At 40.7% G+C, this 23,153-nt stretch overlaps 2 protein-coding genes across 5 annotated transcripts in view; one reads left to right on the top strand and one right to left on the bottom strand.

The window, feature by feature from the left end:
* Nucleotides 1–6,280, top strand: part of ADCY3 (adenylate cyclase 3) — an 80,827-nt gene extending 74,547 nt beyond the window's left edge. The window contains exons 18-23 of the mRNA XM_063078642.1: nucleotides 759–917; nucleotides 1,467–1,613; nucleotides 2,287–2,406; nucleotides 3,765–3,888; nucleotides 4,557–4,681; nucleotides 5,355–6,280. Of these exons, the coding sequence (XP_062934712.1) occupies nucleotides 759–917; nucleotides 1,467–1,613; nucleotides 2,287–2,406; nucleotides 3,765–3,888; nucleotides 4,557–4,681; nucleotides 5,355–5,537 (858 nt within the window). The 3' untranslated portion in view covers nucleotides 5,538–6,280. The remainder of the gene's footprint in view (nucleotides 1–758; nucleotides 918–1,466; nucleotides 1,614–2,286; nucleotides 2,407–3,764; nucleotides 3,889–4,556; nucleotides 4,682–5,354) is intronic.
* Nucleotides 795–23,087, bottom strand: CENPO (centromere protein O). Of its 4 annotated transcripts, none has more exons than XM_063078656.1 (8): nucleotides 22,992–23,087; nucleotides 22,617–22,733; nucleotides 18,058–18,227; nucleotides 10,807–10,924; nucleotides 9,652–9,911; nucleotides 8,538–8,709; nucleotides 7,598–7,764; nucleotides 795–893 (listed from the first exon to the last, which is right to left on the bottom strand). In XM_063078656.1, exons 2-7 carry the CDS (start codon nucleotides 22,660–22,662, stop codon nucleotides 7,628–7,630), a joined length of 903 nt encoding a protein of 300 aa, XP_062934726.1. In that variant the 5' UTR covers nucleotides 22,663–22,733; nucleotides 22,992–23,087; the 3' UTR covers nucleotides 795–893; nucleotides 7,598–7,627. The 4 variants fall into 4 exon arrangements, with proteins under 4 accessions (XP_062934726.1, XP_062934725.1, XP_062934723.1 ...); XM_063078655.1 differs by lacking the exon at nucleotides 795–893 and adding an exon at nucleotides 5,578–6,174; XM_063078653.1 differs by lacking the exon at nucleotides 795–893 and adding an exon at nucleotides 5,578–6,149.
* Nucleotides 23,088–23,153: the final 66 nt, after the last annotated feature.

Genomic DNA, 23,153 nt, shown 5'->3' with positions numbered 1-23,153 from the left:
TGGGGGTGGGAGAGGATGGAGTGCTGGCACAGAAGCCTGGATGAAATCTGTTCCCTAGGCCAGGGGCTCATGGCCTCTGCATTCACCCTGGAGCTGGGGGTCACTAACACACTGACCAGGGAGCCAGAAGAGAAAGGAAAGGGAGCTGATGAAATTTTTGTTTGGCTAAAAGGAAAAGAAAAGAGAGAAGGGAAGAAGAGAGGGCAGGGAGGATCCGTACAAGGTACTTTTTGCTCCTTGTTAGCTCAAGTGCCCCCCAGTGGTTATCCTGGGAAAGTACCACCTTCCTAAGCCACCACTCAGCCAAATGGAGCCATTTGGATATGGGGACTCCACCTTAGGCTGGGAGATCCCCACTGGTGCCCCTTCCACAAGATCGACCTCTAGCTAAAATTAGGTCCCAGGAGGCCCCACACATACCGAAGACTTCTTGGACCTCTCCTGTTTTGAGTTCTTTTGTTTTTGGCTAGCCAAGGGATCTGAACCCTTGACGTTGGGGTTACAAGGCCACGCTCTAACCAAGCTAACTGGTTAGCCCTTTTTGGATCTCTGCTGTAACTGCAGGAGCTAGGATCCTCACTGCAGCTATAATGTGGCCTTTTTGATTAGGAGAATCCTTTCAGGGTCTTACTTCCCTTGCTGTTTAGCCATCTTCCTTCCAGTTTTGCCAAGTGGAACCCCGCCGTTCAGGTTTGTTTTTCTTCTTTACATCAAATGGCCAGCTTAGTGCCCACATCTTGCCTTGTTCGTGGCTGTAGGTGGAAAAACTGGCACGGACACTGTTCTTGTGGAAGATTGAGGTCCATGACCAGAAGGAACGTGTCTACGAGATGCGGCGCTGGAATGAGGCTTTGGTCACCAACATGTTGCCTGAGCACGTGGCACGCCATTTCCTGGGGTCCAAGAAAAGAGATGAGGTGAGGGTTGTGGCCTCATGCTGTTGCCTGGAGCCATGAGGCCACTTGTCTTCATCTGCTTTTGTTCCAGGGAGCCCCTATGGGCCCAGGTCTTCTCAAGATACAGGATTGGGGCCCAGGTAGGGCTGAACCTAACCAGCAACCACAATATAAGCAAAAGAGAAGTTTCAGGGATTTCATAAAGGGCACTGCTGTAGACACTGCTTATGTGGGCCATACATCTCTAAGGCTGCATTTCAGGTGACAAGGCCACAGCTAGAGCCCACCTTTCTGTCAACTGTGATCTTCTCAAAACAGAATGGTTCCGAGCTCTGCTGTACCCTTTCTTCTAGCTAGGGCTGTTACAAGAACTAGAGAAGCTGGTTTTTTCATTTATCCAAAGTAGTAATGAGCTTTTTTCTAACTATTCAAAGTTGGGATAACCTGAGAGATGCATGGGGCCAAAAAGCTGAGCATCCATGTCATGTATGTGGAAGAGCAATTCACTTCTCTGGCACATCATTATTCAGACAGGTGTTCTTTGAGCTCTCTGGCCCTGCCTCTTTTTAGGAGCTGTACAGCCAGTCTTATGATGAGATTGGAGTCATGTTTGCCTCCCTGCCCAACTTTGCTGACTTCTACACAGAGGAGAGCATCAATAATGGTGGCATTGAGTGTCTGCGCTTCCTCAATGAGATCATCTCAGATTTTGACTCCGTGAGTATCTGCTGTGCCCCTCGTCTCCTGCCAGAGTTAGCCCATTCCAGATGACATCCCAAGACAGGCTTCAGAAGTCAAAGAGAAGTTGGCGAGTTACTGTAGACTGTCTGCATTTTTCCAGATAAGCCCCTCCCTGTAACATATGGACTTCTGTAGCCATCTGGAACTGTTCGGTCTGAGGGGGTGAGTTGGGAGCCTGGGAAATCACCTACAATCTCACAGAATAAGGGCCAGCCAAACAAGATCCCGATTCCTCCTACCTGCAAATCCAAATTCAGTAAACATTGGGTAACATGTATACCAGGGGAAATGCTTTTACATATGCACTCAATGACCCTAGGAGATTTGCAATTTCATCTCATTGTTAATGTTGTGGAAACAGGCTCAAAAGGTCAGGATGGAGGCAGGGAGAGGTAAGAGGGAAAAGAAGGAATTGGTAAAGGGACATGAAAATTACACTGTATATTGATAAATTAAAAAATAAAAAAATTAAAGAAAGAAAGGATGTTTGCCCAGGATCATGTGACAGATAAGCAGTAGAATAAATAAAGCTTTTATAGGAAGGCATCTCTTGGATGTTTCGTGGGGTTCTTGTAAACAGGCAAATCTGTCATTTAGTTGATTCATTCATCTCCTTTGACTCTGCTAACAATTTTTTTCCTGGCCTCAGCTCTTGGACAATCCCAAATTCCGGGTCATCACCAAGATTAAAACCATTGGCAGCACCTATATGGCAGCTTCAGGAGTCACCCCAGATGTCAACACCAATGGCTTTACCAGCTCCAACAAGGTAGCTAGCCATCTCAATGGCTACAGAGAGATGTAGCTCTGCCCCAAGGCAAGAGACTGACAGCCAGATATAGCATGTGGGAAGTGAGAAGTTACAAGACTAAAAGGAGAAGTTATTCAATGTACTGCTTTGCAAAGAGGTCACAGACACACACCACAGCACCATGCCATGCAGATATAAAATAGTGTTTACAGAGAAAGGTTAATGAGTAGAAATAGTAGAACACACACAAACCTCATTACTGTTCCACAACTTAGGCCTAAGATGATTTATGTGCACTGTGGCCATGCCACCTTAAAGCTCTTTATTTCATAAGAACTGGGGACCAGCAGCCATCTAAGATGAAAACCTAAAGGGAAGCCTTGGAACTCGCTGGCTATCAACCTGTTCTTTTGTTAAGCAAATTCAGACCTCTGGAGCCAGCTTGGTTTAGCTACCAGGAGAGGATATGAGCTGTGGGGCTGTATTAGTCCGTTTCTGTGTTGCTATAAAAGAATATCTGAAAGTGGGTAATTTATAAAGAACAGAGATTTGGCTCACGATTCTGGGACTGCTGCATCTGGCGCGGGCCTCAGGCTACTTCTACTCATGGCAGAAAGTAGCAGGCAGCCAGTGAGAGGAAGCAAGTGGAGGGGGAGGTGCCAGGGACTTTTTAAACCACTACCTCTCACAGGAATTAATAGAGGGAGAACTCACTCACTACCCCCAGCCCCCAGGTGGGGGTGATTAATGCTCCCCAGGGAGAGCATTAATTCATTCATCTGCCCCCATGACTCAAACAGCTCCCAGCACTGCCACATTGGAGATCAGATTTCCACCTGAGTTTTGGGGGGACAACAGATTCAAACTCTATTGGGGTCCCTGGTCCAAAGCTGTTCTTAAAACATGATCATCCTGTTTGCCTTTACAACTGTTCTTTGATGTCAGTACTACTGCCATCTCCATTTTATGGATGAGGTTACAGGTGGGGTCATCACCCTCAAATGCTTATAATTGAGTTGAGGAATCTAAGTAAGGACAGCTCTGCAAAGCCTAAAGACCAGGTTCAGACAAGGTGGTGAGACCCACCTCATGATCGGGGCACTTGGCAGGCAGGAAGCAGCTAAACTGGGTCTGTTGTTCCACTGCCCAGTCTTTGCCCTAGACTTGGTAGATAGAGGGACCCATGTGAACTTTGTCACAGTAACAAGTCAGAACTAGAGAGTTGCAGAATCCTTTGAGAAAGGAAGGGAATAAGGCCTTTAACTGCCAGGGGCTTCACCTGTAGAATGCTGCTAGGGAAGGAAGCAGGTGAGCAGGCTGCCATGGCTCCGGGCCTGGACTGGCTCCTGATGCTTCACTGCTGCTCTCTGGCACAGGAGGAAAAGTCCGAGAAAGAGCGCTGGCAACACCTGGCTGACCTGGCCGACTTTGCACTAGCCATGAAGGATACGCTTACCAACATCAACAACCAGTCCTTCAACAACTTCATGCTGCGCATAGGTAAGGGTTCTAGGCTTGCCTCCTCTTGGCACACTGCCTTCTGATGCAGGGACTCAGCACTTCAGCAGGGAGGACCAGGCTTAGGGAGAGTGAGGCGTTTAGGTTGCGACATTCACACACTCATAGCTAGAAGGGACCTGAAGGACTTTTAGTTCGGTCTCTTCTAGACGATCAAACCGAACATAAGACTGATGACATGGTCAAGTGATGACTGTCCCTCCTATTTATAATAACCTAGCCTTTCTTCTGAAGCTGGCCGGGAGTTAGCGTGCTGTCTACATTCCCAAGGGGGTTTCTGTGTCTGCTGAGGGCTTTGCTCCTCTCAGACCAGCCCGCCCTTTGAAAGGGATTAACGTCACCCACTATCATCTAGTGGAGGGTGGGGCTTACTCCTAGGTGAGCCTGCAGGAGACTTGAAGTGCCAGGTGTGTGTTAGAGAGAAGCTGGCCACTATCATACTGAGTAAATCAATTAGCACATTGGGAGTAGCTGACATTTTCCAAGCACAAGGTGAGGACAGGATAAATTGAGACATGATTTCTGCCCTTCAGTAGTTTAGAGAGACAAGCTCAATGAGGAATATGACGTTATGTAATTAGCTTTGTGATAGGGGTCAGGTGAAAAATCTTGTAAAAGTTTGGCTGTGCCAAAATGTTTATCTACCTCAGGCATGAACAAAGGAGGGGTTCTGGCTGGGGTCATTGGCGCACGGAAACCACACTATGACATCTGGGGCAATACGGTCAACGTAGCCAGCAGGATGGAGTCCACAGGAGTCATGGGCAACATTCAGGTATGTTCAGCAACAGAGCAGAGAACATGCTCAGATTCAGGGAATGGGAACAAAATCAACAGTGCGTTCTTTGCCATGCCTCCTCCCTGGCTCAGCCATGATGCCAGCAGTGCTGAGAGGTGAAGGGCATGAATGGGAAGTGAGGCCTCTACAGCTAGCCTCAATAGAAGGGGGAAAGGGCTTCAACCCATTTGCCATGTTTAGATTTAAGTTCCGGGTGAGAATAGACTGCCTCTTGGCATGCACTTTCTGACACCTTGAGCCCACAGCAGCACCCCCTGGAGCGATCCTGACCTGTATCAGCTGGGTCTGGCAAAAAAGCTCCACAGAACAGGCAAGGGGCAGAAGAGCAGAGAGTCAAAGTTCCCAAACAGTGCTGCAGCCACACAGGTGACCTGCAGCTGTCCTCCTAGGAGGGAGATTGTCTTTGGGAGAGGGCTCCAGACAAACCACCCTGAACTCTGCTCTCCCTGCCATGCCCACTGGGGGGTGAAATGTTAGGGGTCGGCCCTGAGAGGTTTGAGAAGAGTGCGAAGGCCGGTGTTGTCCGGGACCTGTGGCCCATGCAAGTGTTAGCACCATCTGGGTCAGTCCTCAGCCCCAGCCACCCAAAGACCCTACACCCACCCTCGGTCTAGGCTCCCTCCAATCCTAAACTCTTCTCCCCGCACAGGTGGTGGAAGAAACGCAAGTCATCCTTCGAGAGTACGGCTTCCGCTTTGTGAGGCGGGGTCCCATCTTTGTGAAAGGGAAGGGGGAACTGCTGACCTTTTTCTTGAAGGGGCGTGATAAGCTAGCGGCCTTCCCTAACGGCTCCTCTGTGACACTGCCCCACCAGGTGGTAGACAACCCCTGAATGGCCTCTAGCCCCACAACAGTACAAATGGAAAGGGAGAATTTATTTTTTTGGAATCAAAGAAAGGGCTTGGGAAAGGACAAATCACCAAGTCCCAACATTTCCAAATTATTGAAGTGTACACACACATAGACTTTAGGTTTAAAAATCTCGAGCCTTCATTTGCTTGTGGATATGTGAGCTCTGAGGGTGGCCATACTATTCAGTGTGCCTGTAGCTTCCCCAGAGTAGGGGTCTTAGGTGTAGTACTGGAACAATCCTTCCAGAGCCCTGGCTCCCACCTGGCCCTTCTGCCAGAGAGGCCATGGCCACTGTGAGCAGGAGTACAGTAGAGGTAGAAAGCAGCTGCCTTTGCTGTGGGGCTGGGAGCACAGGCGGGGAAGCTCTGCTGAGGTAAGGGCTTGACCAAGCAGGACACTGTGCTGGCTAACACTCTGCGCCCAACTGGAACTCGAAAGCAGTGCTTTTCACTCTGAAGAGAGCTAGAGCTGCAGACGTGGTCGTCTCCATACGGTCTGAGGTGAAATGGCCCTCATCCTGATGTTCCTGATAATCTTGAAAGGTTCTTCTGGAACCCGTCATGAGAGCAGAAAGTGCAATATTTCCTTTTACCTGGTGGGGGGAGGGGAATTTATTTCTGAAAGAAAAATATATAAACAGATCTTCTACATTTATATTTTTAACTTTCTGTTAAAAGACACTTTCCGATATTGCCTTGCCTTTTGAGCTCTTGCTACAGTCACCTTTGCTACTGCTTTAAAAGAGAATTTACAGGTATTGATAAAGAACAAGACTGTTTTATTAAAAGCTTTATTCAACTTGAATGTGATCATTGTGGAGATCTATTAATACCTCTTGTCTGAGAAGTGCTAAATGCTTTGCTAACTCATGCTCATGTGTGGTCCCCACCACATGTCTGGAAGGCAAGAGCTTAAACTAAGACCTCTCTTATTCTTAAGCTGTTTTCTTTCAAAGGGTAGTCCAAGCTGGCTTTCCCATCCCCTGCACTCTTCCTAGAGTTCACTGGAGCTCCCCCCACACACAGAGGTTACTTCATGATCATGAGGTCTGGGAAGTGATCATTTCAGAGTGAAGTCTGAATGCAGCTGTGGGTGTTGGGCAGTAATGATAGTAATGAGTCCTATCTGTGCCTGGGCAGAGGAGGAACAGGAATTGAAATGGGAGAACTTGGCCAGCCAGACACAAGTTTTCACACCTGTGAACTAGCCCTACACATACCTCCACGAGACAAGAAAGAAGTGCTAGTAGATCAGAGGCCCAGGGTTACAGGGAGAAACGGTACCCTAAATGGACTAAAAGACGGGGAAGATTGTGCAGCCACAGCCTAGAGCCTGCAGGAGAGGGAAGACACAAAGCGGGGAGGGTCTGCTTCCCTCTGCAGCAACGACTGAGTTGATGGGCAGATTTCCAAGCATGCTTTTTCACAGCTAAGACATTCAGCACTCTATAAAAATGTCTCAAGAAACAAAATATTAGATACATAGAACCCTGATTATTTTACCTGTAGTACTTTTCCACATTATATTCTTTATAAAGTACTGGCCTAGAATACACTACTCCAAACCCAAGATTAAATACACTTCCTTTCTTAACTATATGATCTACCTCATCTATCATGAACCTGGAGTATTCTAAGAACTTCCTTTCCAAAAGTCTCAGAAAGGAAAATGAAGCAGAATTACTTTAACCTCCCATAAAAGCTAGAAATACTCTTTAGTGAGCAATACACCCTTCCCTTTTTCACAAAATGTTTTCTATTGCCCCACAAACCATTCTGAGTTTCAGCTAAAATGTATGATCAAATCAATCATACCTCAAGAGAACAGATGATTTTAAGCATTATAACAAGTGACCAGACAATCATGGGAACTGTCCAACAACGCCAAGGTCTATGGACTCAAACTTGCTCCTTAAGCTGATGAAGAACTAAGTATCTGTTGTCACCACAAGGATGATCCCCAGGCAAGGAATCTGAGCCTTTCAACAGTTTTCAGTCCCAGGACCCTGCTTGGGACTGTGTACAGTACTTGTTTACTCACTTCTGACATGTTTCCAATGAAAATAATATTTTAGGGGATCAGGCTCATATCCAGCTTCTCTCCTTTTCTTGCAAATGAAGCAAACACTTGATGTAAGGGCTTCATACAGAAAAGGGTTTCATGGGATGCTCGCTGTTCTTCCCACGAAGTGGATAATGCTTCCGTCCCTAAAAAAAAGTTTCCATCAATCTCATTCAGTACAAATGGGGAGCTCAGAACCTGGATCACTGATATTCTGGACCCATGTAACTATTTTTTTGGTCTGGAGCTGAGAGAGGCTGCCCTTTATTAGACCAAGGTAATTTTGAGACTAGGACTTAAAACAAACTCTGACTGGAAAAATCTAAAACCTGTGCTGTGAAACCTATGGCAGCTTCAAAATTTCTACCTCCTAAAAACATTTTACCCAAATTTTCATTATTGCCTATGTCACAGTATTATGGTACATTTAATGGAAATGGGCTCACAAAAAAATGTCTGTTTCAGCCAGCTCTAAAAATTTCCCATTTAGAGAATATTCTCTAGAGTTAAGTGTATACTGACTTATCATGTCTAGTTGGCTTCATTGTGAAATGAGTCTTGTGGCTCCATTCCCCATAAATGACCCTATGACTCAGCCTCATTAGCTGTCTTTCCTCAAAAGGGGTTTGCAATGAAAATAAATCATAAGCTGAAAGAACACTGGCAGAGCTGAGTGGACAAGGCAGGAGGGAAAACCAGGATAATTAAGGTGACTGTTTACAAAGAGGAAAGGAAAATTGGTAGGAACAAAGAAAATATTCTTTGTGTCTTATGTCTGAGTAAATTTGTCACACATAAATAGAAGAAAGTATCTTAAGAGGTCCACTTGATGTATGCTGCCTATTTTACCTCTGTTTCATTCAACTTTAATAAACCAGAATACATTATAAGTTCTTCAGTGAGGCATCCTTCCTCTTACCTTGGTATGTAATGGTGACATCAGTTGGAAGAGTGACTGTGAGGTCCTTATACAGCAATCTAGCACAAAATGGGAAAGACTGACCCTTCGGATCCACTTTGTAAGTAAATGACAGCAAGTTGCACAGTGCGTTTCTCTGCAAGGGCCCAGTCAGAAAGGCTGCAAAGTCACTCTAACAGTGGTCAAGAACAAAACAAAGTACATGATGATTACAGCTCCAAAAGCAGTGGTTCTGATACTGCAAATATGTCTACCAAAAAGAGGATCCATCAATTAAATTTTAGAGAAATAAATGACGGACAGAAAAACTCCTGAAAAAAGGACTAATGAAACAGATTTATAAAATAACTAAGAGTCAGTGGCAGCCTAGAAAGGCCTATAGGAAGCAATTCCTAAGTAAATGGCCAGGGCTGCGGGTGGAGAGGAGATACTATTTCTGCCAAGAATTTCACTGACATTACTACATATGGCTAAGATGCTTCATGTCTGCATTCACATATCAATTTCTGTTTAACTGGCAACTGGGAGCTTCAGAGTCATTCCAAATGCATGGATGGGGAAATGCTAAGCTTATAAGTGTCACTTATCCCCTATTTGCATTCATTTTCTGTCCACTTTTTTCACCCCAACCTTAGCTCAACAACAACCCTAACATAGGCAGGCAGAGTTTGGAGGAAGATGGATAGCATTCATTCCTCTATGTTACTTCAGAAATCATTATCCTCTTTCTGCTCAGCCTTCCTGAACCTATAACTAAGGTTCAGGAAGGCATTCAGCACATAGTAGGTACTCCATAATAAATCCCTCTTGAACTAAAAGTAGAGCAACTGTATTCTACTACTTTGTGATAAAAGCTTGAGGACCACCATTAGGGAATGCATAATCCCTTAACCAGTACCCATGCTTAAACATCATCCAGAGTTTCAAAAGGGTTAAGAGGGTAGAAAATAGCTTGTATATATAAGAAACAAGCATTAAAAAGGTAATGGTCAAACTTCTGGCTCAGAGTTAGGAAACATTTAAAATACAAAAGAAAATGTCCTCCCCCCCCCGCCGCTTTTTATGACTATCTTGGGTCCATTAAAATGTGGTATACAAGATCCTAGACAGATACCTGAAGTTGATCTGCCTGGTACTTCCTCCCAGAGTAAGCATTTAGGTACTCGCAGAGACTGAACAGGAAGTGCTGAATATTGGTCTGTAAGTATTTTGCAGCTATCTCTTCTAAAGGAATGAAGACTGGGACCGAGTGGTGATGTATCCGGAGTGGTTTCTGTATGACAAGGTCCACAAAATAGGAATCCAGTAGGTTCCCTTCAAAAGCAGTGCTGATGCAGACACAGACTCCACGGCTAGTCTGTTTACCACTGAGCCCTGAGGCAAACAATAAGAGGAACCTCTCAACAGATGTCAGGCAAAGTTAATATCTTATTCATCCCTGCATTCCAGCAGTTTCCACGGTGCCTAGAATTTATGTGCACAAATGTTTGTTGAATGAATGAATATAATAGGCTCTTGCTTCTCCTTGACTCTGGCTCACTTTGATACTGAGTTGTTACAGCCAAGGAGAATGGTGGGAAAGAAAAAAAGTCCCAAATACCAAATTACTGAGAAAGAAATTTTGAAATTTTCATTTTACCTTTTCTCTCCTTTGTTTCCTGAGTGTCAAATAATTTATGATAGTCCCCAGTTCTTCCCACAATCCTTTTATGGCATAGATAGGAGAATAAATTTCTATTTGTGGTAAAACAGAGACCTGACGGGTTCAAACTATTTTTTTTTTTTTTTTAATAATTTTATTTTATTTATTTTTTATTTATTTTTTGTCCTTTTCGTGACCGGCACTCAGCCAGTGAGCGCACCAGCCAGTCCTATATAGGATCCGAACCCGCGGCGGGAGCGTCGCCACGCTCCCAGCGCCGCACTCTCCTGAGTGCGCCACGGGCTCGGCCCGGGTTCAAACTATTTGGCCAGTGGCATAAAGCAAGTCAGTAGTAAGAGAAGTTCTAGTACAGGGGCTGGCACAAGACGAACTGCTAAAATGAATGGTCTAAGCCAACCACCAAGCAATCTTCTGTACAAAGAGGCCAATCTTGTAGATAAAGATATGCCTACAAACAGCATGCCAGCTTTGTGTGTATATGATGGGATGGGGATGCAAAATAAATTCTCATGAATTAAGTCCAGGATTAATAATACATCTAACAAACTCACTCATTAGAAATAGAGACCCAGACTGAATTAGGTTAAAAAAATATATATTTTCTACCTGTAAAACGATATGCCTGCAGAATGGCTTTCACATTTTCCTGTTTTCTTTCTAAAACTTCTTGCTCACTGATCTCCATTGTTTGGTTGGATTCTGCATTGGCAGTAGATGCTTTAACCTACAAGATACGAAGCAAATCAAATAGGGTACAAAGGTGCATGCCACAGTCCCTGACCTCACCTAACTGGATAAAAGCTAAATGCAGAACATTTTACGTTAAGTAAAGCATCAAGAAATGCTACAGTGGCCAGTTAGGGCTATAAATTCACAGAAGAGGAAGAATCTTATGGGTCACAGTGCTAGGAATCAGACTGTGCTGGCCTGAAGAACAATTAGGATTGGGATGGGAATGAAAAGGATGTGAGGAACAAGAAAAGGGTGGGAAGAAAGTCTAGGATGAGCGCAGGGTGAGCAAAACAGATGGCTATGAAGAGGCAAGGCTGAAAAAGCTGTTTTGGGTCAGACTGTGCAGGGTTTCAAGTGCTAGGACTCTCACACTTACAATTCTAGCTATGGCCCAGCAGATGGTGTCAGGCTAACCCTCACCCTGAGAACAACTGCAAGCTAGATAAAATACCAAAAATAAATTAGCAAGGAAGCAAATGAACAGACAGAAAAATGGTTTGAAGGCAGTAGAGAATAAACCAAATAGCCCAGATTGAAGAGTAAAGATAAACTCTCTGAAGTTAGATGGCTTTCTCTGCAGCTTCTTCCCTCAGAGCATTTGCTGATTTGTATCACAAGGCACATGGGCCAAACAGAAAGCTAGACAGATTGCTAGACTTTGTAGCAATCTGTCTGGGGAGACAAAAACTAGAGATCATTGTTATCGAAGCAGCCTTTTCAATGGGCCAAGATCCCATAGAAAAGGGAACCCAACATTCCGCATGCAATTTGCCCTCCAAGAACTTGCTCTAATTACTAAACTATATATGTGTGACTGGGTATCAGAAACCAAGCAGAAAGAAACTGCTTAGGTTAAAAAGCTAAGCAGAGATTTTGGCAGAAAAGAATCTGGAGTTCAGGGCCTGCCAAGGAAGAGAGGCCTATCCTCAACATACCCACACTTTCAATTGAGGGCCCTAGAAGGGCTACATCCTAGGATAAGGGCAAACCAAAAATAGACCACCTCAACTGGATTAAGATGTTATGCCCATAAGTTATCTGCCTGCCAGAGAAAACTGAAATTCTCTCTGGAGGAAGATAACATAATGCAGAACCCCTATATTTTTCCATATACAATACCCATCATTGGATCAAAAGTACTAGGCATACCTAGTATGAGATAAGAGGAAAGAGGAACAGATGACTGAAAACCAGGAGGAAAAAGAAGACAACAGAAAGAGATCCACGAGGATTATGCTATTTGAGTTATCAGTCATGTCCATTAAAATAGTTAAAACATGGAGAATTCATACCAAAGAGCTGGAATCTATAAAAGAGAATCGGATGGAAATCCTAGAACCAAAAAATACAGTAACTAAAATTAGGCATTTAGAAGGTTTAAAAGCCAACTAGACAAATAAGAAAAAGATGGTAAGTGAAGCAGAAAACAGCTATATTTTCCTATCCAGATTAATGAACAGAGAGAAAAATAAGATTAGAAAATTAGTAAAGACATAGGTCACAGAAGAAAAACACCACAGACTGGAACCCCGGAAATAGAGAAAAGAATGAGGTAGAGGCGTTATTTGAAGAGGCACTTGCCAAATTTTCCAAAATGGATGAAAAACATCAAGTAATTAATTTAAGAAGCTCTATAGTCACCAAAGGATAAAGGATAAAGAGAGAAAACCATGACTAGCCACATTATAACAGAAGACTGCTGAAAACCAAAATAGAGAAAATCTTAAGAGAAGCTTGGAGGGGAAAAGACACATTATATTCAAACAATAAGACTACCACCTAATACCTGACAGAAACTATGGACCTAGAAGACAACAGAATGATATACAAGTATTTTTAAAAGTACAGAAACAAACAAACAAACAAACAAACTTCCAGTCTATAACTCTGTGCCCTGTGAAAATACTCTTAAAAATGAACAATACAATGAAATAAAAATGTTTTCAGACAAACAAAAATAGAGAATTTACTGCCAGCACACTTACACTAAATAAATACCAAAAGGATCTACTTAACAGAAGGAAAATTATCTCAGATGGAAATATGAAAATGCATAAAGAGCACTGAAAAGGGTAAATATGTGTATAACTCTAAAGGAATACTGACTGTACAAAACAAGTAAAATAATAAAATAATAATACAAGAGACTGAGACCCAAATATATCAATAATCACACTGAAAGTTCATGGACTAAATACTCCAATTAAAGGATAAAGATTGTCAGGCTGGATTAAAAATATCTAACTATATGCTAATTACAAGAGGAAAAGCTTAAATATAAAGGCATTGAAAGAGTAAAAGCAGAAATGTAGAAAAAATTTACCACGCAAAACCCTAACCAAAAAAGGTTGCTGTTGTAATAGCACTTGACAGAGTATACATTAAGGTAAGAAGTTTAATTAAAAATAAAAAGGAACATTTCATAATAATAAAAGATTAACCCAACAAGGAAGAAGTAATAATCCTAAATTTGTGTGCACTCGATATATACACAAAAACAAAATGAAAAGGAAAAAAGTAGATTCACAACCACAGAGATTTTAACAAATCTATCTCAGTTACTGATAAAATGAGTAGACAAGTAAATCAGTAAGAATATAAAATATTTGAACAACATTATGAACACACTTGGTCTATTTGATATATAGAATACAGTACTCAATAAACACAAAATCCACACTTAACGTACATGACATTTACCAACATTTATCAAAACTGACCACATATTGGATCATTAATTCTGACCACATAGAATTAAGCTATAAATTAGTAACAACAACAACAAAACCAAAAAAAACCCCACAACTAACAAATACCCAAATATTTGGAAATAAATACACTTCTAAAACAAACCCAAAGAAGTATCACAATGGAAACTGAAAATATTTAAAATTAAAATTGAAATGATAATGAAAATATGACGTATTAAATAAAGCATGTGAGATATAGCAGAAGCTGGGCTTAGAGAGAATATTTATAATCTTAAATGCATACAAGAGAAAAGAAGACTAAAAAATATCAATTAAGTATTCATCTCAAGAAGCTAAAAGAATAGCAACTTAAATTCAAAGAGAGTAGAAGAAGGGAATGATAATAAGCAGAAATCAATGAAAACACAGAACAAATGAACAGAGAAAATGAATAAAGCCAAAAGTCGGTTCTTTGAAAAAGGCACAAAAGTGATAAAACATTAACAAGACTGATCAAGAAGAGAGAAAAGGTTAAGAGCATGCACAAATTACCAATATCAGAATAAAAGGTGAGACAACACTACTGACTGATCATATTCACAAGATAGTAAGTTGTTTTAAAAAATTTCAAACAATTTTAAATGTGAGCGTTTACATGAATTGGACAAAATCTTTGAAAAATGCAACTTCCTGAAAGTGACCCAAGAAGAAATGGAAAATCTGAACAGCTTTATGTTGATCAAAGAAATTGGATCAGAAATTAACTATCTTCTCATAGAGAAGACCCAAAGGACTTTACCAGAGAGTTCTTTATAAAAATGTGAGGAAAAATAACTAATTTTTTATAAACTCTTCCAGAGGATAGAAAAAGAAAATGCCTCAATCTGCTGAGACCAGCATAAACTTGATGCCCAAACTTGACAAGGTTGTTACAGGGGGAAAAAAAATCATAGGGAATCTCACTCATAAATTTAGATGCAAAAGCCCTATTAGCAAATATCAGCAAAACAGATTCCGCATTATACAAAGGGTCTTCAAAAAGTTCATTGGAAGATTCATATTATCTTTTAATTCCATTTTTCCATGAACTTTTTGAAGTATCCTTGTATAAAAAGGATAATACATCAAACCAAGTTAGGTTTATTCCAAGAAAGTAAGAGCAGTTTATCATTCAAACACCAATCAATATATATCACACACTAATAAAAGAGACAGCCATATGATCATCTTAATATATGCAGCAAAAGCACTTGATAAAATTCACTACCTGATCACAATTAAAACTTGTAGCAAACTAGAAATAGAAGAGCATTTCTTTAATCTGATAAGGAGTATCTATACAAAATTTACAGCAAATAGGTTAAACCAATGACTATTACTACTTAACAAAGACTACAGATCTTAGCCAATGGAATAAGGCAAGAAAAATAAATAAAAGTTACAAAGATTGGAAAGGAAGAAATAAAAAACTCTTTTGTTTGCATATGAAATAATTCCAAGTGTAAAAATTCCAAAGAATAGAGAGACAAACTATTAATATGTGGTTTTATCAAAGTTCCTATGGTCAATATGCAAAAATCAAATGTATTTCTATATAATAGGAACAAATAATTAGAAACTAAACTTCTAAAAAATAATACCATATATCAGGGGTCATTAAACTATAGTTTGTGGGTCAAATCCAGCCAGACTCTTGGTTTTGTAAATAAGATTTTTCTAGAAAACACCCCACTCATTAGTTTAAATACTGTTTATGGCTGCTTTCATGCTACAACAGCAGAGTTGAGCAGATGCCACAGAGACTGTTTGGCTCACAAAGCCTAAAATAACTGATCCTTTACAGAAAAAGTTTGCTGACCCTTGCCATACACAAAAACATGAGGAAAAATTAAATACATAAGAATAAATATAATAAATGATGATTAAGACATCTACACATAAAACTACACTCATTACTGAGAAAAATTAAAGAACTAAATAAATGGAAAAATATATCATGTACATTGACTGGAAGATGCAATATTGTAAAGATGTCAATTTTCCTCAGATTGGTCTATAGATTCAATACCATCCCAATAAAAACTACAGGAGATTTAGGTTTTTTATTTATTTATTATTTTTTTTTTTTAAAGATGACCAGTAAGGGGATCTTAACCCTTGACTTGGTGTTGTCAGCACCACGCTCTCCGAAGTGAGCTAACCGGCCATCCCTATACGGGATCCGAACCTGTGGCCTTGGCATTATCAGCACCACACTCTCCCGAGTGAGCCACGGGCCGGGCTGGAGATTTAGTTTTAGAAATTGACTCAAATTTATGGGAAATTCAAGGGGCCAAGAACAGACAAGATAATTCTGAAAAGGGAAAGTATAAAGACTTAAAATAAATGAACCTCTGTTAGTGGCACAAAGATGGACAATCAGACCAATGGAACAGAACAGACCCACCGTGGACCCAAAGATCCACTACAATGTGATGGGAAAACAGTGATCTTTCCAAGAAGTGGTGCTGGATGAACTGGATTATCAGTATGGAAATAAACAAGAAAAGAAGCATGACCGCTACTGCACAACATACACACAAAATCAATTCTAGATAGACTGTAATGATAGAAGTATAGATAAAACAACAAACTTTTAAAAATAACACAGGAGAATATCATCACAATCTTAAGTTAGGTAAAGATTTATTAAATAGGAAATAAAAATACTAAGCATAGAGTTAAATTCCTAAATCAAACTTCATTAAAATGAAGATTTTCTTTCATTACAAGATACCACTAGAGTGAAAAGGTAAGCCACAATCTAAGGAAGATTCTAATACATATATCCAACAAAGAATTCATATCCAAAGTATGTGAAGAAGTCTACAATAGACAGACAACTTAATAAAAATTTTGCAAAAGGCTTGAAAAGCACACTTCACAACAGAAGATTTTCAAGTGGCCAATACAGGTACTTACCATCATTAGTTATTAGGCAAATGCAAACTAAATTCACAATGAGATACTATTACACTTCCATTAGAATGAAAAAATTTTAAACCTGACAATACCAAGTACTGGTAAAGATGCAAAACAATGAAAATCTTATACCCTGTTGCTGGGAATGTAAAACCTGGTATACTGTTCAAAAACTGGCAGTATTTACTAAAGCTAAGATGCATACCCTATGATCCAGCAATTCTACTAGGTATATATCTAATAGAAAAGTGTATATTTTTAAACTGACAGGAGAAGAATGTTCAAAGCAGCAATATTCATAATCATCCCACAATGAAACAACTCTAATAACCAAAATGTCATCAACAGAATAGGTAAATAAATTATAGCATATTCATAAAATGGAATAACTATACAGCAATAAAAAAAAGAACAACCACTGTACACAACAATATGGAGGAATCTCACAGACATAGTATTCAGTGAAAGAAGCCAGACATAAAAGGGTTTATACTTTTTACATTTATATAAAGTTCAAAAACAGGTAAAATCAATCTATGGTGACAGAAATCTGAATAGTGGTTACCTTGAAAGAAATGACTAGGAGGAGGCAAAAGGGATACTTTTGGGGTACTGGTAACATTTTGTATTTTGATTTGTGTAGTAGTTACCTGGTTGTGCTCCTTCTATAAAAAAAGTTCGCCAGATTTGTGCACTTTATTTTTTATTTTACTAAAAAAGCAACGGAAAGAAGGGAGGAAGAAAGAGAAGGACAGTAGGAAAAAGGGAAAAGGAAGGGAGGGAGGGAGGAAGGAAAGACAAGAAAAGAAAGAAAGGTTGACCTTATCCCACAGGCAATGAATGAGCAGAAAAACAGTGTGTTTCATGATGCATCTTCTTGGCTATTCAGGATTTACTGGAAAAGTAGAAATACTAGAAGAGAGACCAAATAACAAACTACTGTAATGATCTTGGTATCCAAACAACCTAATAAATATTCACTACATACGTGGATAACTATGGAAATGGCGGAAGGAAGCACAAAGACAATGTAAAGGAAAATTTGACATGTCTTGCTGACTAGACCTGGGCTAGAGAAAAAACTGAAAAGAAGGAAGGGTCAATGTTTCCTGCTAGGTTTTTGAGTCTCTGTGGGTGACAGAAAGAAGGCAATAAAGATAAAAGTACCAATGACTCAAGTCAGGCTGTGATTGAGGTAACAGGCTTAAATGTCTGTGGGGGCAGGTTAACAATCTATTATGAAGAACCTGCCTGGCCCATCAGTAGTGTCTGATCATTATAGTATATTCATAAAATGGAATAGGTGATATTGATATTAGCTACAACTTTACAGGTTTGATCATTTGAGGGATGAAGGACTGAAATCAATCCAGTAAGATTACAGGTAAAACATGTTATTCAAATATGCCAATTCCCAGGTCACGTTTGTTCTCCACACCCAGGGAAAGCCTGCCACCATCACCCTTCTACTCACTCTGGCTCGCCGCTGCTTCAGTTCAGCCCTCAGCTTGTCTCGCAGACGTCTCAGCTTATGAATCTCAGTTCCAAGAGCATTTTCCACTGCCTGCTCTTTCTGAGGCTCTTTGGATTGTTTATGGCATCTGTTTTCTTGAGCCTCTAGTCTTTCCAAGTGAGCTAAAACACCTAAAGAAAGTAAAAAGGAAATTTCACAAGAAGCCAAAAATTTCTAACTCTGGCAACAGGAAGCATTTCAGGGAAGAACAGAGGTCGACTCTTCTTTCCAGAAGTTTGTGCCCAGTTGAATTGTCTAGACATTGCCACAATTTATAAAACCAGAGGAACTGAAAACTGAAATCAAAGATTGTCAGCCTCTTAGGGTGAACACTGATGTAAAAGTCCCTGATCAGGATACTATTCAAAGAGAGTGTGAGAGAAACTTGAATTGTCTATCACATGCTGATTAGGCAGCAGTATTTCATCTAGGCCTACAGTTTATCACAAAAGCACATCTCTAGTGTGGAAAAGGATGATTTTAGATAAAATGTCCCTTATGAAAATTCTATACTGTTAACTATCAGATTTTATTTAATTGGGCTTCTTAAGTAGATCTAGCCTCTATTTTGCGGGGTTCATATGGATATACATATATGAAAATCTTAATTTTCTTTTCTTGCCTTGGGATAGAATCCAAAAACATCTTATTCTCCTATCCAATTAAGACTAGAAATCTGGACTCTTGTATGACTGGTTTATATCACGGGGTGGGTGGGGGGAAACTAGTGTAAAATCAAGTAGAAATAGAAACACACTATATGCAGAATCGCCTTATTTTATTTTTCTTATTATTACTTATTGACTTCTATCCCCTCCTGCTTTCTTAGGAAGCCTAGATTATCAGTTATACTCTTCTCCTATTTCACCCATTTCCTCTCAACTGAATCCTTACACACATACTCAAGTCACAACCACCCACACAGCCTTACAGATGCATTCTTGTCCACATATTGCCATCAGCTATCATCCCCTTTTTCCCCCCTTTCCAGGCAAACTACTTAAAAGAGTTGCCTATACTCACTTTCTCCATTTCCTTACCTCTTACTCACAACTCAACTCACTCTAAACTAACTCTGCCCGCATCATTCTACAAAACTACTCTAAGATCAACAGTGAAGTCCATGTTGCTGAACCCCAGGGACATTTTTCAAGCTCTCAGCAACATAGGATTCTTCTGATCACTACCTTCCTGAAATACTCTCTTCCCTTAAATACTATTATATCAGCCTCCTGGTTTTCCTTGTTCAACAAATGTTTATTAAGCATCTACTCTCTGCTAAGAATGATTTCAGGCACTGGAAATATAGTGATAAACAAGAGACAAAAGACATTGCTTTTGTAAACCTTACATTTTACCTCTCATACCTTTCTTTCTGCTTTGCAGGCTCATCCTCTTCTGCTTGACCATTGCAAATATATACACCTCATAAATATTTATCTCTATCTTATACTTCTCTCCAGAGCTTAGACCAGAATATCAATGTGCTTTCTCAGTGTACCTACTTGGAAGTCTTAGAGGAACCTGATACTGAACATATCCAAGACTGAATTCATCATCTTTCCCTTCCAAACCTCTCAGTTAACTGGGACCACCATCCATCTAACCATGTAAGCCAAATACTTAGTATCTTCTTTATACCCTCTTTCTGCCCTCCCCAACCCCTTGCCAAATCCTATTGAACATACATTCTTAGTATCTGTAAAATATGTCCATTTCTCCCCATTTGCACTGCCACTATTATAGTTCAAGCCACCATCATCTCTGGCCTATTACAAGTTTCTGAACTGATCTCTACACTGGAGGTATATTTCAAAATCTAAATTTGATCATGTTATCCAGCTGGCTAAAGCCTTTCAATGACTTTGCACTGCCTGCAAGGCCTGCTGGCCTCTGCCTTTCTCTCCTATCCTCATCAACATCACTCTACTCCTTCTCTGTACACTCCCACAGTGCCTCCTTTCAGGCTCTCAGACCGGCCCGGTTACTTTACACATGTGATTCCGACTACATGGAATGCTCTTCCCCACCTCCTTTATTCACCTTCACCCACATTTATTCTAGCTCATTAGTACTCAGTGCATTTCCTCAGGAAACCTTTTTAGCAACTCCAGAACAAGGTCAGTGCCTTCTCATAAAGATCTCAAAGACTCATGTACTTTTCCCTCAGAAAAAATATTATAGCTTTACTTGTATATTAACTAGTGTGATTATTTGATTAACGTTTATCTAAAGTTCAAAAACCAGGTACCTTGTATGTTTTTGTCCACCCATGTATCCCAAATACCTAGCACAATGCATGACATATGGTAAGTGCTCTGTAAAAATTTAGCGAATGATGGACAACCAGGCATGATGCTCTTGGAGATTAACTTCACTTCACATATGTCTACAGAAAAGTCCATGCTAGTGCAATAAACACATTTACCCAATTTTTGTGGAAAAAAAGAACATCTTAATTAAATAATAAATGAGTCCTAACAGCTAGCATGTGATTGATAAAGTGCTTTTTTAACAAATCCCTATTTATCCAACAAATATGTACTGAGAATGTACTATGAGTCACAGACGATGCTAGAAGCTATTCATACTGTGGTGGCAAAACACAGTCTCTGTCCTCATAAGCTTATAAAAATTATTTAATGTCCAACTAGGAGGTGACTTGAAAAATGCACACACATGGACTAAATTAAGGTGTTATAGGAGATGCCTGGTCAAATTCCACTTTGTGGACCTAAAACTTGGTACTCACCATACATGTAATTTTTTTTCCCTTTCAAAGGAAAATGATGAAAATAACAACTTGAGACTATTAACTATTGTTCTAAGTGAATCATTCCAAGAAAAGATAAATTCTACATTACTCCAACAAATAGGTATTAATGCTCCCTAAGTTTCTGAGATAAACAGGCCTTCTAAACTGTGTCGGCTCGTTAAATTTAACATTGCTACTAGAGAAAAAAGAGGATCCATCTATTGAGCCTGCCTTACCTTTGATGTTACGAGTGCATCTCATCTCAGCCAGTCACGTCTGTCCCAAAAAGATTACAAAAAAAGGTAAAAACCCCTCCCCACTTGAAGAAATCCCTGGCTGTAACTAAAAGTCTGTGTCCTCCCCTCTCAAACAAGTGCGGAATTCAGAATTGCTCACTTTTGAAAGAATTCACATCATAAGCAGAAAGCTGAAACCGCACAAGCAGAGGGCTAAAGCGAGTATGAGTAACAGCTAAATGTTTTGGGTAGAGAATAAAGGGGCTGTGGAATTACCCTTTGATTGGTCTAGTCTTTGATAATCCAAAACTTCCACCTCATTGCTTACTTTATTAGGCCTAGACTAAAGAATGGGTTACTCCTGATTGTAGCATGACTAATACATAAAGTCTCCAAACATATTTACAGTCTTGAAGTAACAACAAATCTTAACCTGCACACTGTTGATTTATTTGAAGTCTCAGCTTAAGTTACCTGAATATACCTAATTCTCAGTTATCCATGGTGATCATGACCCAGAGGAAAACAGGGCACCAAATTCACTGACTCTCTCAGAAATTGTTTTTTAAACTGTAGAATTATTTTTTAATTTGGGTTTTATATAAGTTTTTTCTAAGTGCTAATGCATAACCCTTCAGACCTAGACATTAGGCTTCAATAAGTACTTCAAAGCTCTAAAAAGTATTAGTAGCATAAACTATAAAGGCACACTATAAAAAGAACTGTCCACAAACATTCCTGGTATTAAACAGAAAAGCAACCTCATTCCTGGACAGAAATTCACAGGCAAATCTGTTTCCAAAGAACTAAGGACCAATATAGTAAAGGTCAGTTTCATAATGCTAATAAACTCTAATAATAAAGAATTTGTTAAACATTTTCTACATATTAAGACACGCACTAGATGCTTTACTTGCAAAGCACGTAAAAAATTAAAGCATTTATTGAATATTTCCTATGTACTAGATGTGCTAAATGCTTTACTTGAAAAGAATGGAAAAAATTAAATACTTATCTCCACAACCACTACAACAAAGCCACTATTCACATCCATTTTCCAGATGAAGAAATTGAGGCAGAGAATGGGGGAAAAAAAAAAAAACTTGCTCAAGGCCACAATATTTATAATGTCCGTGCCAGGACTCAAACCTAGGTCCAAGCAACACCAAAGTCACTGCCTGGCACTGGCCCTCTCTCAGGGTTAATGCATAAATGGCCCCCAAAAAATCCTGGGAAGAAAGCAAAGAAACCTCACTAGCTAGAACTGTAGCTCTGAATATAAACACGGAGCATAATATGAATGTAATCTATCAGTTTCAAAAGGGGGACAGGAGCCTAGAAAAGAATAATTTTTCCTCATCGAATGATCTGGGCTGCCTGTCCCCTTGAGTCTTCAATGTTAGTTCCTTTCACCATTCTGCTCCCAAACAGGCCAGGTCACACATCAGTCACAGGAGGAAGGGGCTCTTTCAGCCTGTGGGTCATCTTTGGGCAGCCTAGTAAGGGTAAGAAGGCGATCCTTTGAATACCTCCTTTGGACTCGCCGTCTTGATGTAAAGTATTCGCCCGCTCCATCTCCTCGGATGCCCAAGAGCCTTCCTATGAAGATATCCAGGCAAGTGATAGTAGGGACCTAGATGTCCTTGCTGGTAAAAGAAAAACGGCAACAAAGTCACATCTACTCCCATTCACACGAACGCAGACACGCCCCCGTCCGCTCCCGGATAACCCAAGTGTCACCGCTAGGACTCCCCTTCCCCGACCAGCCAGCCCGGCCCGGGTCCGAGCCAGCTGTGTCCACGCCCATCTCCCTGCCCCCGGAGCGCTCCGAGGGCACGGCTCCTCTGAGCCACTGGGTCTCCCTATACACTGAAGAAACTTTAAGAGGCCGTTCAGCCCCCCACCTCTCCACCCTGGTCACGGTCCCTTCCGTCATCTTCCCTCCTCTTGATCACCCAGGCCAAGATTGAGAATTCCCGCCTGCTCGTCTTCAAAACCAATCCACTAGGTCCCAGAGTGCTTCGCGCTGCCGCCGTACAAAAACATGGCGGCCCTCAAGGCCCCTC

The sequence above is a fragment of the Cynocephalus volans genome, chromosome 14 (assembly GCF_027409185.1).
Source record: "Cynocephalus volans isolate mCynVol1 chromosome 14, mCynVol1.pri, whole genome shotgun sequence".
Lineage (NCBI taxonomy): Eukaryota > Metazoa > Chordata > Mammalia > Dermoptera > Cynocephalidae > Cynocephalus > Cynocephalus volans.
The sequence above is the reverse complement of the archived record's forward strand: the minus strand, read 5'-3'. Positions and strand labels throughout refer to the sequence as shown.

Excerpts from the sequence above, each read along its gene's own strand:
- CENPO (XM_063078656.1), bottom strand. The coding sequence starts at position 22,662 with ATGGAGCGGGCGAATACTTTACATCAAGACGGCGAGTCCAAAGGAG. Across the intron at positions 18,228-22,616 it reads AGACGGCGAGTCCAAAGGAG|GTGTTTTAGCTCACTTGGAA; the intron begins GTATTCAAAGGA and ends TACTTTCTTTAG. Across the intron at positions 7,765-8,537 it reads TGTCACCATTACATACCAAG|GGACGGAAGCATTATCCACT; the intron begins GTAAGAGGAAGG and ends ACTTTTTTTTAG.